Source organism: Ruditapes philippinarum, unplaced genomic scaffold, assembly GCF_026571515.1.
Source record: "Ruditapes philippinarum isolate M1 unplaced genomic scaffold, ASM2657151v2 ctg16906_1_1_1_1, whole genome shotgun sequence".
NCBI classification, from domain to species: Eukaryota; Metazoa; Mollusca; class Bivalvia; order Venerida; family Veneridae; genus Ruditapes; species Ruditapes philippinarum.
In genome coordinates this window covers 1-18,755 of record NW_026862353.1, presented here as the reverse complement: position 1 = coordinate 18,755, position 18,755 = coordinate 1, and the positions used below count along the sequence as shown (strand labels likewise).

Here is an 18,755-nt window from a genome sequence, read left to right as displayed (position 1 = left end):
TTATAAAAATTCCCGATATAAAATTATATACCCAATAATACACAATATTATTAAATACCGTGCTTAAAATATTCCTCTGCAATTCAATTTAATAAATTGCTAGGTTTAGGGAACAAAAATTGATACCGGTATACAGTTTTTCAGGGGAAAATCCACGAGGAAAAAAATGGAGGAAAAAAAAACCCCAAAAAACAAACAAGAAAAAATTGACTTGGAGACTGACTGGTAGCATCAAAAATACAGGCCGCAGCTAGAATTAAATCACCGCTGCCACCATTATAGTAAAACTATAATGGTAAATGGGAACTTACAATAATGTACACAAAGGATGTGAATAGATAATCTTCAAAGCTTCTGATACGTCCGCTCTGCAAGAAGACCAGATTAGAAGAGGCAGGAACACTGCGATGTCACTCGCGCATCACTTCCGGTCCAGGTCAGCCACCACTATTGGGATTGACGGGCAGCTACCACTACAGTTCATTACTGTAATTGTATTAATTGTTTGTTGCTTGTAAAGTGGCATTTGCTTTTTATGTTATAATTTGTTTTACTGTCAAAAGAGGAATGATTGATGCAAAGTATTTTGTAGTTTTTATTGTTCTTATGCAACGGACATGTAACATATCCCACCAGTGAACGAATATATTGGACAACCCTCGTCACATAGTCCGGCATTACGGACGGACGTCTGCCTGACCGGTTGTCATCGTCTACCGACTCTCGCCCTTCTACAGAGCGTTTGTGCCATTAAAAAACCAGTCTTCGTAACACGGATCTTGTCCCCGCTTGCCCTTTTAAGTTCTTTGTAGGTATCTGTGTGTGTTTTACCAATATTTGCACAAAATTTAATGATCGTCCGTATTTCCAGACGTTTAGCGACTGACATTTTCACGTAATTACAATAATGACGACCTCACACAATGTTTGTTTACGACCGTTATAATAAAGCAAATGACATCAAATTTTCTAGTGACTGTAGGAAAACGTACACATACTATTCCCTGAATTTTAACGTTTATATGTAGTGTTTAAAGAATACCGTGATGCATAAAAGTAATGAACTAACCCAATTTTTTGTCGTGCGCCGGTATTACGTTACCAAGGTAACTGTATGACAATTCGTTTTCACGACATGCCGGTTACACGTTTTTTTTCTTTTGTTTTCTTATTTGAGACATATCACCCCTTCAAGTGATACATAATTAATGTTTTTCTATCAATAACTCTCACGACAATAACTGCAGTGCACGAATTTTTTGGACAGCCCTCGTAGTACTTTACTAGACGGCTTTATTCCGTAAATAAGCATTTATGTTTTTTCTTCTTAAATCCATTCGCTAAGCATTGTAAGCTGCAACATTTATTTCAGTCAATTTAAAAAGTAATCTTTAAAGCAATTAGAAATTATTATAGTAATAGAAAAGAACAAAAATGATCTTGTTCGTCTGGTGAAACATGTAACTCACCGGAAACTGGCGGACCCACCAATGTACCAATGCCTTGAACAGCAAGGAGAAACGCATTAGAACTTGAAAGTTTATCAACACCTAAAATATCCACGAGGATGACGCTCCTCTGCGCAGCTTTACAACCCATCACAGCTCCATGTAACACGCAGACGGCACAAAAATGTTCGAACGATTTTAGTGACGGAAATAAGAACAAGGAAATGCATTGAATAAATGATATCAAATTATAAATAAACGGTCTCAAGTTTCGAACACTTTTAAGGTCAAGGACGAATCCGGAAAAAACTCTTGAAATGATGTCACTTCCGGAAATTATCGATAACAGATAAGCCGCTTGTATATCAGTTACCCCACGTGACTTAGCAAGGACTGGGAGAAACAATCCACTGCTTGGTAGAGTGAATATAAAAGTCGCCATGCATAATGTCACAAATCGGATGTCTTTTAATACTGAAAAATTGATAAGTTTCTTTTTAGTTTTCGGTGTAACGTTCGTTTCACAGTCATGTTGTACTTTGTTACATGCTGACTGGTTGTTTACTTCTTGGGGAATCAACACCAAGCTTGCATTTCTGTCTGCTTTACACAGATGAACACTTCCGGTGGAAGAAACATATGACTGTATCATTTCTTTATTTTCTATGTCGTTACTATCCCTTATGTCATCAGTTTTATCCTCTTTATATTTAATTCTGAAAAAAAAATCACAGCGCATGTGATATAACTCCTGTTGTAATCGAGGTTTTGAACCACATTTAAGTGGAATTATTTATATGTATATAATTATGCTTATAAAACAATTTTCAAACATCGAAAAATATGCAAATTATGTACTGCAAATATGTGTACATATTATATGTAATCATTAAAATATATGCATTTGAAAAATTTGACTTAGACTTTATAGAAAATAAATTTTTATTACCTCCCTTTATTTACATGAAATATCAAATTCGGTAATATCTTCATAAATAATACTTTTTGGAACTTACAAAATTGATAAATCTTAATTTGAGCATCATATTTATGATGTAAAACCATAAAAATTGTGTAACAGGATCTTTAAAAATAAAACAATTTGACTTCAGAAACTAAAATAAAATTGTATAAATATATCTCTCAAATATGAATATTTAATGAAGTTTTGATCACATCTAAGTTGCCCATATTCAAAATGTCATTTGTATGAAATTCAGTTGTAGTTATTCTTTTAAAATCTTTCTACATTACCCCACCGGCAGATAAATGAACTATTGTTAAATAAATAGTATAATCACATGTAAAAGAAATAGCATACTATTATAAAAAATAACACCGTCTCGGGTGTAATTTTATTTCGAGTAATGCTAATATGAGAGACATGTGTTACTTTTTTATTAATCCGAACCAACATTTTAATGTAATTTTTCTCCGCTATGCAGTATTACTACGATAATTGATTTTTATCAGGGGAGAGGACTAGAACATAACGTTTTCTTCTGTCTGTATAGATTACTCTCCCCTGTGGAATATTGTACCGGATGAGGTATACTAAAACAATTATAATATCAATTACAACTTACTTTTCTGAAATATCGCTGGATTTCGATAATGGTCTAAGTAAGGAAGTGAACACAAAGAAATGACAAGCAATTCCACTTAGCAAGATGTAAGTGCCCCTAAATCCATACTGCTGAAACATCACTTCTATGGCGGGTGTTATAGCAAATCCGCCAAGTCCAAAACCTGCAGACGCCAATCCAAATGCCAGGCTGCGACGTTTGTCAAAATATTCTCCCAGCAGTATGATGAGGGGAGTCAGAACAAAAGAACGACCAAGTCCTATAAAATACAATGTTGACAGAAAAAGAAAAGTGTATCTAGACATATAGACAGCATATTTAAAAATGTATTTTGTCCATTTTTAAAATTATTAATAAGCATTTTATAATGCTGGTGTGCATATATCATTGTGTTGATGAAATTAATCACATCATATCATAATATCACAAGTTCACCACCTTAAATGGTTATAAATCGCAAGCTTCTTTAAGAAATAATTCAAAACTAAACAATTACGTACCTGCAAGAACACCATAGCTGAAGTAGAGATATTCAAGCGTGTTGGCATATGCAGAAATATGCACACCAATCACAAACAATGCAGACCCAAAATAGATTAGTTTCCGGGAAGAGAATCTGTTGCATAGTATACTTACACCCGGACCTGAAACATAATCAAAGCGCTGAAAGCACTGATGGGGGGTGCAAGTAGTTGCAAGATCAAAATTAACCTGAGACGACACCGATGACATTAAGTGACTAACCTCTTAGGTTCCCAGTAAGATGAAAGCACTGTTTTTTTTTACAATTTCTTTATTTGTTTGAGTTTTTCTACAAGTGGCAATCGAATTATTTCGTAAGTAATAAAGTATTTCCCTAAATGTTATAGGAACTTCCTTTAAAACTTCGTTTAGGCTAGACTTGACATTGGCTTTAAATCCTCGATAAGACATGCTTACTCGGTATGAATACACGTTCACGCACCCTCACACACGCATGTAATTTATTAATAGAGATAGGTTTTTGGTTACAACTTTAGCCAAAGGTAACAGTATATTACGAGGGACGATATTTTACTTTTTAAGTCAAAAACTGGGTGTTATTTATTCTATGTCGCCGAATATTACTGAATCCTTACACTGTACAACTTGAGAAGTAACTTTACTTTTATTCTTTGAATACATGTAGATATAACATATATTCAGTCAAAATACAAAAACAGTTATATGGGCTATGAGCTAGATTTCGTCCCATCTGAATATTCTTCATTATATTTTATGCTCAATTTATGACAATGAGCAACTACGTCACCCTACACCAGATTCGCATTTTAAGTCTGCCCATCTCATGCTTAGTGCTTATTAGAATCAGCAGCACTGATTAAAGTTTCCTTTTTTTGTACAATTGAAACGTGAACTTGTTCGATTGTGATATATATTCCCCTGGCCAACTCTTATACCCCCAACCCAGCAGGATGCTTACAACTTACTTTTAAACGAAAAGAGGTTTTAGACACGGAAAGCGCTCTGTGTTACAAACAACTAAACTTTCTGATGCTAATAGTCACACTGGTTATGAACTTATACCTTATTAAATGAGCTTTGGAAAATGTATTTAATCGAGAAAACTATGACGGCTATTTTGTTTTCTGGAAGAAGTACCCCATGACAAGATTTCTTACCATTAAAAAGAACTTTAAGCAATGAAAAAGTAAAAAATCTTTATACATGTTGTACATGATAAAACAGTTTAATATGGTTATGTCTGCTGAGTTTAAGCAAATCGCTTTTAATCAATTTACATTGTAACTCACGTTAAATATAATGGAAGTCCAAATAGAATGTTCCGGGACAAAATATTCACCCTGTAATTAGATGTTATAAAAATTATACATGCAGACAACCCAAAACAGTATTTACCCTTTAAGCAAAGGTTTCAGTTATTGAAAACCACTGTTGCAGGACAAAATGAGGCGCAGTTAAACCAATGCAAGACGCATTTTGATTTTACTAAGTAACAAAACCACATGTACGAATCGATATCAGAAGCAACTTACCAAAATAACTATTTGTCGTATCTATTTAAAAAAGGTAGATATTTGTTCACACAGTCCGTTGTGATTTTTCAGTTATCGCCCTTTTTACCACGAATTACAACAATACGTGTTTATCGTTATCCAGGTATTGGGCTAGTGTTATCGCCCTTTACCATGATTTACAACAATACGTGTTTATAGAGATCCAAGTATCGGGCAAGAGTTATCTTCATTTTACCATGATTTAAAACAATGCGTGTTTAAAGTGATCCAGGTGTTCGCTCTTTACCACTATTTACAACAATACGTGTTTTTAGTAATCCAGGTATTGGGCAAGAGTTATCTCCCTTTTACTATTGTGTCTATAATGATCTAGGTTAATTGTATTAGAGATTTCTTACCCACAAGTAATCTCACAGTAGCTGATAAAGATGTTACCCACGCTGTGTTAGCCGCACTTTCTCCAAATCTTTCAGAAAATTTCACGAAGAATAGCCCAGATGATCTGACAAACCCACCTGTAGAAATGAAATAAGAATGAAAAAATAATTTAAGTATTGCCGAGACGATTAAATATCCAAAGAATATTCTAACTGCCCATTATCCTCATAACACAAAATTAAACGATAGCTATTCTATTTCTACGGAAATGAGCTATTTATAATTATGATCGTTTTCTTCGACTACGTGAAATAGTGGCCGAATATTTACATGTAAATAACGAAAACTTAATGTCGTTTAATACTAAGCTTAATAAATTTATTACCCACAATAGTCCGTATTAACAGAATTCCTAAAACAATCATCCAGCCCCATCCACCGTCCGGGGCTTTCGTCGTATCGTCATTAACTTCTATTAAAACTTCCAGACATTCTTCTTCTTTTCTTATGTCGGCAACATCTTCAGTTACATTATCTTCACTAACAGCCTTTCCTTTTGGAGTTCTTACAACATGTTTTGAATCAGTCTGATCAGCATTGTCGTTTTTAGTAAGCTTTTCAATAGAACCATCTGTTGTTTCACTGTTCGCTGTACTAACAGAGTCCATACGAAAGTCTCCGTCCACGTCCATTAAAACTCCAAAGGTAGATTAAATAGTGGCCCTATAGTTAAAATATTAAATATCGATTTAATGATTGTATTTTGCCATAAATGTTTGAACATAATTATGTAAAATCACATACATATCTGTTATTACTTATGTCACTGACAAAATAATATGTTGTCATTTAATTTGTTGAATCTGTAATAAATTTATATAGGTATAACGTATCGTGTACATTGGTATAACGTGAACTTATCATGTAAGTATTGCATGTTGACCTGTTCTAACTCATTGCATATGTGAACAGTGTCAGATAATTGGTGAACTTGATAGTTATCCGAGTTATCTGAAATCATGTGAGTAAATATACAAAATTTAGACCATACCTTTATAAACTTTAATACGATTATTTTAATTTTTAATTGTCCCAAACTTCCTCAGTGTGATTGTTTTATTTACAGGATATACATGTATAAGATTCAGATACTATATAATGGTTGAAACATTGCAATCCTCGCTTGAGTTTGGTTGAAAAATATTATATTCAATTAAACTTGCAACTTATATAAATCACTTCCGAGAACCAACCATTCAATATATTGGTGTCATATGAAGAAATATGATCGTGACCCGATTAGGGCTCGAACCCATGATCCCTCGGTTGAGAGGTAGACATCTTAACCACAAGGCCATCGTTCTCTGTTGTGTATTGGGAAGATAGATTACTGGAATGTCCTCCGTTTGTCCGTAAAAACATTTATATACTTTGGTAGCAATGGAAACCATATTTAGGGTAGAATATTTTTTCTTTGGTGATTTTCATTCATTAAGCTCTTTGGTGGCTACGTTTCCCCTTACGTATAGATAAAATAACAAGAAGATGTAGAAGTACTCATTTAGATACAAACATCGTCTGTGTGGAGATCTAAGTTAAGGTCAAATATTTAAAACACTACATATCGTGATCGCTCCATAACTTTATATTTGAAAATAACTAAAATGATCAACACTATAACACAATGAACCGAGTGCAGCGGCAAGGTAGCAAACTGAAAGGTCAAGGCCACACTGAAAGGTCAAATGTTAAAAATGTTTCATTTTGTGTTTGCTCCGTAACATATTGTCTATTGTGAATGTTTTAAATCAGTTTGTCTCCAGACGATAACAGTTGTAATAACGGAAGCGTCCTGGTGCCAATGTAAAATGTTCTATAAAATAAGATAACTCCTACGTAGGACTTTAAAACTCCTACGTAGGACTTTATAGCTCCTACGTTGGAGATAAAAAAGCCTAATTAGGAGTTTATGACTCCTACGTATGACTTTGCAAGTCCTACGTAGGACTTTATTAGTCCTACGTAGGACTTTATAACTCCTACGTAGGAGATAAAAAAAACCTAATCAGGACTTTTAAAGTGCTACGTAGGACTTTATAAGTGTTCTTCTACGTAGGAGTTATAAAGTCCTACGTAGGAGTTATAAACTCCTAATGAGGCTTTTTTATCTCCAACGTAGGAGTAACAAAGTCCTACGTAGGACTTACAAAGTCCTTCGTAGGAGTTAAAAAGTCTTATGTAGGAGTTATAAAGTCCTATGTAGGAGTTATAAACTCCTTATTAGGTTTTTTTTATCTCCTACGTAGGAGTTATCTTTTTTATTGAACATGTTAAATTGGCACCAGGACGCTTCCGTATGTAATAGTATTACAAACAACAGAAATCGAAATGTCGAACTTTCATCTGGGTAATTTTAGTACAACATCTCGGCTATTATTCATTTTCTTATCCGAAATTTGAGATAAAGGGTAAGATGCGATGGTAGAGGACAGTTTCAGGACCCGGGACGCACCGGATTCGGGATAAATATAGAGGGAAACGAATAAACTGCTTTCATTTTGACATTTGAAAAAATTATAACACCGAACTACAAATAAACTGCTTTAATTTTTAAATTTGTAGTAAATTATAACACCGAACTTCAAATAAACTGCTTTCATTTTGACTATTAAGAGTCATAATTTACGACAAATATCATAATGAAAGCAGTTCATACACAGTTGTCAAAACTATATAAGACGAGGCGCTAGTTTAATCTGATATTGGTTATACATATATGTTTATAAAGATAATGAATTACAACTTTTAGTTTGTTGTGTGACTTCAATTGATATTCACAAATATTACTTAAAGGGATGATCTGAAATATGACTTCAAGAAGTGATTCAGATATATGACTTTACATTGTGTACATTTACAATGTTCAGACACTTGACTTTAATTGGATTTCGCAATTTTAACTTTAATCAGTGTTCAGCATTATGACCAGAATGATGTTTTAAGGTTATTATACATAGTTAATAAAGTACAATACTGATCTATTGGACGAGAACACAACTGTCAAAACTATATTGGACGATGCGCTAGCTGAATCTGATATAGGTTATACAGCTGTGTACGAGTCCAATAGGATCAGTACTTTTCTCAAACATCTTTAATGACCACTTCATTTCACATCACAATTTTTTTGACATTTTGAAAAAACTTTGTTACTCCAAATACAATTATGATTTAATATGGATTTTTGGACTCTCAAAAATGAAAAGGAGGCTAGATGGGGTCTTGTGGTAGTTAGAACGGGCGCAGTTTCCAGTAGTTATATGAATGGACGCATTGACCTTGTGGCTAATAAAGTCTTGTGGTTACTAAATTGGGCGCAGTGAACTAGTAATCTTGTGGTCGATAGATCGGACGCAACAGTCTAGTGGTAGCTAGAGCAGGCGCAGTGGTCCAGTGGTTTATAAGATCTAGTGGTTACTACAGTGGGCGCGGTGGTTAAGTAGTGCAGTGGTAACTAAAGTGGGTGGTAACTACCAGAGATGTTTAGTTTAGTGCTGTTACTATAGTGAGCGTAGTGGTCCAGCTGCCCAGTAACTAGTGTGGATGCATTTGTTTAGTGGTAACTATAGTGATCGCGCGCAGTGTTCGAGTGGTTTAGTAACAGTTAACGCAGTGGTACAATGGTAATAAGATGAACACACTTGTTCTGTGGTAACTATAGTGAACGCGCGAGTGGTTTAATAACAGTGAACGCAGTGGTAGCTTGAGAAGTGTATATCTCTTTAGCCTTTGACGTTGAAAAGTTCGGGTCTTGGAAAGTTATTAATTAAAATAAAAACAAAACAACTGTTCTTTCTCTTCGTTTAATGACGATTTAAAATACCATGGCATTGTTCATTTATATCACAACACTTTTTATGTAAATACATAATGCTGAATAGATATAATCAGTAAGCTGATTTGTTTTATGTTATGTCATTATATGTTTACTTATTCCATCGTTGGTTTAATTAATTAAATTGAGAGTATTAGAAAAAGTAGAGCATATTTTGACATTTTTTAAAAACCGACTTAAAGAATTGTGATAGAAATGATACAATCATGTATTTTAATTATTCAAAATGTGTTTTAAGACTACATGTATTTGTGTAGATGATAAGCAATAAATGAAAAATCATAACAAAATGTCAATGGTTTATTTTCATTGTAAGATGTATTTGTCATGAATAATGAATTAAACATCCAACGCCTCCCTAGAGTCTTGCTGATTCAAATAAAATTTTAGAAAAATGTTTTGAAAAGTAAAAAATTATTGTCAAATAATTATTACAAATGCAACCAAATTTATCTACGATGTACCAAGCCCAAGCATTTAAAAGCCACATTTTATACTTTAAATGTGTCGACATATTAAAAATGTGAAATAACGGACTGATAAAGTATACATGTACATAAGCTTAGCAAAAAAAGGAGGGAACGTTTATTATATCTTCCGCTTGTTGCTAAGTGGTCTGAAGAATGCCATAAACCTGATTTTTATTCGACATACCTAAAAAATAATCTGTTTTTTTTTCTTACTGTAAAGGCCAGGGTGCGTTTCATAAAGAATCGTAAGTCTAAAACATAAGATTAAAGTTTGGACTGGAATAAAATTATATATATTATGCAATTAGTAGTGTAGACAAGCGACATCTGTTTAAATGGTCAGTCGAAAATACATATTATTATTATTATTAATATTATTATTATTAATATTATTATTGTTATTATTATTATTATTATTATTATTATTATTATTATTATTATTATTATTATGCAAATATATAAACTATATGTGTTTCTTAAATCAATTGTCAGCATAAAAACCCTCTTATTGTGCAACATACTTTCTTACTATTTTCATCCATATCTGCACATATACTGTAGTTAAAAGTCCATTAGGCTTTAATCTTATTTCTTAAAAGCCTCTTTTGTTTGGTGTACTTCTAATTTCTAAAATGTTACTCATTGGCCAAATACTTGAACCATGTTTTGTTTCTGACGACTTTTGGTAATTAGTAATGTTATAGTAATTTAGTATTTTGTATGGAAGTCAAAATTCTACTTTGTTTACACTTTGCTACTTTAATGACATATAAGCATATTCCCAGCAAACACATGACGTTAAAATAACGTCGGATTATTGTTAGATTTTGGTCACGACGTCGGCGACCATAATACGACGTAAATCTGACGTTAAAATACCGATGTATAATAGACGTTTCTTTTTGACGTCGTACTAACGTCAGGTTCTGGTCGGTGTCCTGACGGTAGGTAAAAAAACAACAAAAAATAATCCTTATTCGCTGTTGTTATCATTTAAACTTTTTTTCAAATGTTATTTGGTTACAAATGAAGTGTTCTTATATAAATACAAACCAAGATCGCGGCGCTGCAACCTAATAAAACATATAGGTGGCGCTGTATATAGGCAAGTTACATGTGTTATTGTTATGAAATCTATTTATAGCCACAGATCTGTTTACAAGTTCCAAACATTTAACGTTAGAATATTATCATTTGTGGTACATTATATGTATAAAAATCACGAGTTTTTTAATAGTGCTTTAACATTTAATCATAGTGACAGAAAAGGGAAAGAAAACATAATAAACCTATAATTCGAATCTAAAGTCACGTGGATGGAAATTCAAATTCGTATGCGTTACGTTTTGGCTGTCGGTCAGGAATCGGGATGCATTGATAAAGTGAATATTATAGATTTTCCTGAACAAAAAGGTCAGTTCAATTTATTTAGATTTATTTCTACTTTGTATTTGATAAATAATTGCACGATTGCAAGCACTCTTAAATTTAATTATCATTATTTGAACAGCTGAAGGAAAATGTCACACAAATTCGCGATAATATCTAATAATAAATCTTTTTAAAATTGACATGTTTTAACTCTGCTTGTGAAGAGTTTATAATATGCCTTTCAGTACTACCAAAGAGAATGCTTAGTTTTCATATTTTTCTTAAACTGTGATGTTTTTGTCAGTTAAAATCTGAGAATTGAGAATGAATTTGTACGATTTCGAGCATTTCGGACCAAGACGTTTCGGTCCCAAATAACCCAAAACGTTCCGGTCGCAAATAACCCAAGACGTTTTGGTTCCAGACATTTCGGCATTAAATCTTTAATTTAAAACTATGAAATATTTAAGACTTGCGTAACTGTTCTATTATATACATAAGTTAGAATATAATTTTCTTTTCAGGTAATTAAAGTGTTGGACATTCTCTCAAAGGTCGGAGGGACGGAAGCACGTGAATATGTAAAAAGAAACATATGAAAGTAAGATTTTTGTAAATTCTATTACATACTTTAGTCCATACTAAACTGGAGTTTAAATGCGGCTTTTTAAATGTTCAGTATTTATGTTTACTGTTAATTTTTGTTAAAGCTCTCTTATAAAAAGTTGGCAAAATTGTTCATTAAGTTTAGATAACCATGAAAACATTTTTGCTTGTTATTTTTACATGTTTCATAAATTTCTTTTTTTTAGTGAAAATGATGTCACACACGCTATTGGACGCTACAAACGCTACATATCCTCCGGACAGACGAGGGGTGCTGAAAGAAGGTCATATCTTAAAGCATCACACCTCAAAATTCGTGCTAATTCTCATGGATATCTAAAAGTATAACTTTGTGAAGTAACTAAAAGGCAGCAATTTATACATTACTGACAATTATCAAAGGAGGTCAAAATATGCAAAATGGCACTAAATGTTTTAGAAATGCTGTAGAAATATAGTTAAAATACTGAAAATCTGTCATTAATTGCTTGAAACATTATTATCAGAATTTTTTAACTTTTCTTAAAATTATAATATTTTCATTATTTTATTTGATAAGGCAAACTTTGATAGAAATGTGCATACATTGTTTTGTTCTTTAATATTTGTACATGTTTTCTTAGTTTCATTTATGTCATTGTTTTTGTAATACTTTTTGTTTTGTAATTAACTTATTTTATGTTTTATTTTGTTTAATTTATGAAAATTATTTAACCTTGCAGAATTCACTAAAATTGTATGTATCAGCTTAAAATTGCAACTTTTATTTTAAATTAAAAAAACATAAAACATATTTTTGCTTTTAGTTTTCTGTTATACATTTCATTGGAGGGAAAGTTACTTAATAGAATGAGTTACATTAAATTTGATCAAATCAGGATTAGCCAGAAAATATTTATGACATGGTGAAACAAAAACGATTAGGGGAATGATCAGATGAAGGTTAGAAAATGATCAGATTTAGGGCAGAAAAGGGTTAATATTTAGGTCGGAAAATGGTCAGATTGAGGTCGGAAAATGGTTAGAAACTGGTTAGATTTAGGTCGGAAAATGGTCAGATTGAGGTCGGAAAATGGTCAGATTGAGGTCGGAAAATGGTTAGATAATGGTCAGATTTTGGTCAGAAAAAGGTTAAATAATGGTTAGATTCTGACGTTTACCTGACGTCAGATTATTACGTCAAAAAAACTTTCAAATCCAACCGTTTTTCCGACCGTCATCCGACGTCAGAACCTGACTTAAATCTGACGTCAGTATGACGTCTTGTGTTTGCTGGGTTAAGTGCTACATTCTTTAACAAGCTTTGAACATGCTTTAAAACCATTAATTGAACATTTTACAACTCATGCTTGCGCTTTCTTAAGAAGTAAAAAAAGTAGTTTCTGAGGCTTAATGTGCCTTTAAGACAATGTATCATACACCAACCTCCCTCATTAAAGATTTAAAACCTAATGCTTCAGTCACACTACACCGTATAGCGTTAACGGACGTCCAACGCATAACAAAATTTTCAATCCGTCCATGTCCGTTCGCATGCGTTTCTTTTCCGTTTATCATGCGGCGTTTGCGCTTCTTGTCCGGCGGTGTCCGGCGGTGTTCGTTCCGTTCGGTGGAAAGTTTTGAACATGTTCAAAATTTGGAACGTACACCACCGGATAAAGTTGTCCGTCAGATGTACGGTAACCATGCGCTGGTATGCGTTTTGTTCGTTACTCGTACGTTCCTTATTCTGTACTTGCCCGTTTCGATTCCGTTCTTGTCCGGTGGACCTGATTCACGGCCGGACTACTAACGGACATGCAGCGGATGTAACGTATGTTAAACGGACGATAACGAACAAGAGACGTATAAGAACTGATAAATAACAGACATGAATCGATGGTCCACCGCACAAAACTGATGATGAATAAAACGAGGTTTCCCTGGTTATAACTGTCATATATTTTCCTGCATTTCAAGTGTAAGGACCTTCTGAAACTTTGATAGTTTGAGTTACTGATCCACATGTCATGGAGTGTCGCGTTAGAGTCCGCCTGCATTATCAAGCGGCCGTGATCCAGGCACGTATTGACCTGTTGCGAATGTAGATATTGTCGCTTATGAAAATAGGAGAAGAAGGAGGCGACTGCGGAGGTGGTGGTCAAAGGCTTGGCTGGGTCCGGAGAGACGTCGAATGTTTGGTCTCTACGATCAACTCATGATGGAGCTGCGGAGAAAAGACCAGCGGTCAATTACGAACTTCATGAGGATGCCTCCTGAGATGTTTGATGAGATTCTGGAACGAGTGGGTCCCAGAATAACAAAACAATATACCACATACAGAACCCCTCTTGACCCTGGAATGAAGTTAGCCGTTACACTCAGACATCTTGCGTCAGGGTCAAAGTATTCCAACATGCGGTTTGCCTGGAGGATACCTCACAACACCATCTCTGTCATCGTGCGAGAAGTAAATATTTTTATTTTCCCATGATTCTGAATGTTACATGTATATAATTTCTGGTCTTTTAAAATATCAATAATTTGCTTACATGATTATTTCTACTTTTAAAATCGCATTTTTATTTACATTTTCAGGTGTGCAGAGCAATTATAGACGAGTATGTGGACGAGGTCATGCCTTTGCTAACAACAGCTGCTGACTGGAAACGCATTTCAGATGGCTTCTTGGAAAAATGGAACTTTCCTCACACTTGGGGTGCGTTGGATGGCAAGCATATTGCCTGTAAGTGTCCATCTAGTTCCGGGTCCACATATTTCAACTATAAGAAGTACTACTCCATTTTCCTGCTGGCCCTCGTTGACTACGACTACAAGTTCATTTGGGCCGACATCGGAGGCCGCGGTGCTGCATCTGATGCTCAGTTGTGGAACGAGTCCGACCTTAAAGCTGCAACTGAGGACGGGGAACTTGACCTGCCGGACCCCGAACCCCTGCCACACGACACGCAGGATGTGCCATTTTTACAGACGGAGGTTCTTCCTCATTAACTTCAATGGTTTCTTGTTCTTGAACAGCATCCTTATCAGGGGGAGGAGAGGGTGACCTTGGAGTATTCCTCCGTCCCCTGGCCTTACCCTTCCCAGCATTGGCAGCCTTGGCTTTTGGCATTTTGGAGCACGTGTGTGATCTTTGAGAGCGTGGAAACTATTATGACGAAACGAAAAAAAATATCTGACTATTTATACCAGTTTTGTCCGTCACATGACCGGTAGAAATACGCTCGTCGAACGTTCAAAGACCGTTTTGTCAGTTCTTCATTCGCTACGTGTACGTTTTGTGCGGTACAAATCCGTTACTAGTACGGTGAAGTCCGTTAACTGTACGTCGTTCATCCGGTATATGTGCGTTGATCGTTCGGTCATTGTGCGTTTTGTACGTTTTATGCGCCCCGTACAGCGATCATGAGAGCACCGAGCAGCAGCGGGAAATGCTTTTCATCACCGGATAACTTTCAGCCGCATTTTTCTTTGCGTTTGGCGTCCGTTAACGCTATGCGGTGTAGTGTGACTGAAGCATAAAGTACCCTACGACTGCAAGACTATGAAAGATTATGTAAACTTTGTTTCGAAATAGAATACGAATACGATTTCTTAACTCATCTCTCCGGTAAATTTAAATGCCCTTCAACTAATTTTGACATGGCCATTGGGGGGAGGGGACACAGAGACGGGACTGATATGTTAAAATAGGTACTCCATTCTGTTAATGTATTTACGAGTATATTATGGACGTTACAAACAAAGCAAGTTGAATTACAACGAATGCGTCACCTGGTACAAACTTGCATAAAAATGAGATCTCGGTTAAAATACGGAACCGTGTAAATATATTAGTTTTTTTGTTGTTTTTTTTGGATAATATTTCGTAGAATAAAAAGTTCTGAGCATGATATTGAGTTTGATCAAGCGTATTGCGGCGGCACCGGCTTCATTTTATATTGTTTGTACGGCTCCGCAACCTCTTTCTTCTCCATGTCCCACTTGATCCTTAAACTGTCGAACAGAAGGCACATCCCCGCAAAAATTTCAAAAAATCCTGACACTACAACGAGACCGAATGACCAGGAGAGGTAGTTTTGGTCAGGCCGTGGAAACCACTGTCTGTCAACGTCCGACTTTATCCCGAATAAAGTAACACATAATGACGTCATCACACCTGAAAAAAAAATGAAAGTTTACAATTTAGTAAATATTTAGGCGGTATTACATAAATAACAAATTATGCTACATTCTCAAAAATAAATGAATATATATATAGATTTGCGGTACTTTTATTTAAATTTTCCAATTAATCTACATATAGGATAATTGCGTAAGAATTATAAATGCAAAGGGAGACAATTTTGGATTACTTCTATGCAATCTCCTACGCAGTGATCTCCCCTTATCGTTACATTTCTGCGAACGGAGGCAATCACTGTAAGGAGTTTGACTATTATGTTTTTTATTTATCTCCCTTCCTAATAAACCGAGAATATTCAAGTTTTTTCTATAAATACAGGATTTATTTTCATTGAGTGGTATGAAAATATATATTTTAAGAGCCACGAGTGAAATGTGATTATTTTCATACCACAAGATGAAAAAAGTCCTGTAATTATAGAAAAAAACTTGAATTTTCGGTTTATTACATACATTTTTCTTCCTTTTTCTGACATTACAATTTGAAAAACTTTCCATTAAATTTTGTATATTGACTGAATTTAGGAGAAAGTAGATCGGCAAGACACCAGTGAAAATAAAACGGAAAATATGTTTCACTGCAGTGAAATTTTTTTTGTTTAAAGTGAAAATACGGAAAATGAAAATAAGCATTTTATTTCATCAATATTTCTCAATATTTTATTTATAAGTATATAATAAATAATAATGATGTTAAAGCGATCAGTTGACATAGATGTTCGGCCATTAAATTACTGTTTAGTGTACTAATTAAACCAGCCAATACTCACCTGACGTGAACATTCCCATTGACGTTAAAAACTGGGAGAAAAATTTCGTGTACACAAGACCTTTCCCCAATCGGCCGAGAACCAGTATCAATGACGTCAGACAGTTGACGATGAGAACCAGCGTCATGATGACTTGAACAACCAGGAACCATTCTGTTGTGAAAAATTAAACAATAATGATTATGATATGTTTTTGGAGCATTTGAGACCTCGCAGACATAAAAAATTCCTGCATTATTTTCACTATTGACTTTTATATAGTTCCTTACAGAGGAAACCTATATGTAGAACTCTATGGGTAGATCGGGGGGAGGGGCGTGTGACGTATAAAAATCCGTCGATGTTACTTTAATACGACCATTGTTAGTTTAATGAAAACTTTTCAATTCATATATTTTTTTTTGTTTATTAATGATTACAATCCCTTTAATATATATTTCTTTGAAATTGCGATAAAAGCTTTTAAAATAATCAAAAATCGATATTTACATAAAAAATTAAACATTGCAAGTTTTATATAACAGTATATACACATTTCAAATTACTAATAAATGCGTCAATATTAAGGATTGTACGGATTTTGCACATCTTATATGGTTATATTTAACGGGAGTTATTTCGTCAATTACATCTCATTTGTCAAAATAATATGTTCTATATTTAGATAGTGGAAATACATTATTTGGCAACATACACATTTTCTGACAACATACACATTATCTGGAAAAATACACATTATCTGGCAATACATATACATGACATTATATGGCAACATAAACGTTATCATACCATTATCATAAATTCAGTTTTTATCTAAGTCAAACAAATATCTCTATAATCGTAAAGTATTTCAGTAACTGATAGCGTACAAGTTTATAAACCGACTAAGGTTTCAAGTTGTTTGACTTTTTGTACGTTATGCTTTACACAGTATGTAATTTAAGCACTAAAATATGACAGCTTGAAAAAGTATAGAAGAATTTAACAGTCTATTTGTTAAATGGGGCTCACAATGGGACATGTACCATTTATTCATAGTTTAACTATGACTAGGTGTATATGAAATATAATTAATTATGACAGTATGGTAATTGTTCTGGTACTGTCAACCTGTCGGAAGTTATGTGCAGCTAACATGTGCGTTTTAACGCCTCAAGCTCTATCATAGTTTAGATCTGACGGCATTACATATTCAAACATTGACAACATAAAATGAGTATGTACATGATAATTTTAATGGTAGTTATTTCAGAATTATTTGTGAATAATGATTATATATACATAATGATTATATGTTGTTATATACATGATGATTATAATGTTGGTTATATATATTTCATATATGAATATAGCTAACTTGTTTCAAATTACGACGGGCAGATAATATTTGTTTAAGGAATAATGAAATATGTGAATCATCATCATTATCATCAACATCATCATAATTATCATCATAATCATCATCATCATTATCATCATCATCATCATAATTTTCATCATAATTATCATCATCAATAATATCACTTTCATTATGATTGTCATAACTATGATCATCATTATCATTATTATTTCTATTTATTTTCAAAATTTTCTTTATAGTAGCATTCATTTACTTTTACCAGTATAATAAACTAAAACAGTATTTTTTCATTCTTGTGTTTTAATGTACATGTATATAATCATGATCACTTTAAAGTCGAAACCTAGACAAGTTCCAAACATTTATTTAGTGGCTGCGTTCGATTTGAAAAATTTCTCACAACGAATGGTTCTCACAACGAATGGTTCTCACGACATGAATAATTACAAAATTATTACAATAATTACAATGCTGTTTTCTACAGTTACAGAATATTTTCAAAGAATCGAATACTTTCTTCTTATAAAGTATGAATAAAATATTTTAAGTTTAAAAATTTCATTTTTTTATGAAATAATTATTTATATGTAACATGTAGTTTCAGTTTTCACGACTAATGGTATTGTAGCAAGAAGATAAATTTCAATATCATATGTGCATATATGCAT

At 33.7% G+C, this 18,755-nt stretch overlaps 3 protein-coding genes across 3 annotated transcripts; 1 reads left to right on the top strand and 2 right to left on the bottom strand.

Moving 5' to 3' along the window:
- Nucleotides 1–1,324: 1,324 nt before the first annotated feature.
- Nucleotides 1,325–6,328, bottom strand: LOC132718805 (monocarboxylate transporter 12-like; the record flags this gene model as incomplete). Its single annotated transcript, XM_060702538.1, is given in 5 exon segments — nucleotides 1,325–2,164; nucleotides 3,035–3,293; nucleotides 3,535–3,678; nucleotides 5,451–5,567; nucleotides 5,816–6,328. Coding segments are annotated over 5 exon segments (1,581 nt in total). The 5' UTR covers nucleotides 6,123–6,328.
- A 7,644-nt stretch (nucleotides 6,329–13,972) lies between these two features.
- Nucleotides 13,973–14,763, top strand: LOC132718804 (uncharacterized). The gene is made up of 2 exons (XM_060702537.1): nucleotides 13,973–14,221; nucleotides 14,350–14,763. The coding sequence occupies exons 1-2, from the start codon at nucleotides 13,973–13,975 to the stop codon at nucleotides 14,761–14,763; spliced, it is 663 nt and encodes a 220-aa protein (XP_060558520.1).
- A 705-nt stretch (nucleotides 14,764–15,468) lies between these two features.
- On the bottom strand, nucleotides 15,469–16,880 carry LOC132718806 (uncharacterized; the record flags this gene model as incomplete). The annotated part of the gene is given in 2 exon segments (XM_060702539.1): nucleotides 15,469–15,931; nucleotides 16,728–16,880. Coding segments are annotated over 2 exon segments (407 nt in total), but the record flags the coding sequence as incomplete, so codon positions are not given.
- Between the last annotated feature and the right edge of the window lie 1,875 nt (nucleotides 16,881–18,755).

Excerpts from the sequence above, each read along its gene's own strand:
- LOC132718804 (XM_060702537.1), top strand. The coding sequence starts at position 13,973 with ATGGAGCTGCGGAGAAAAGACCAGCGGTCAATTACGAACTTCATGAGG. Across the intron at positions 14,222-14,349 it reads TCTCTGTCATCGTGCGAGAA|GTGTGCAGAGCAATTATAGA; the intron begins GTAAATATTTTT and ends TTACATTTTCAG.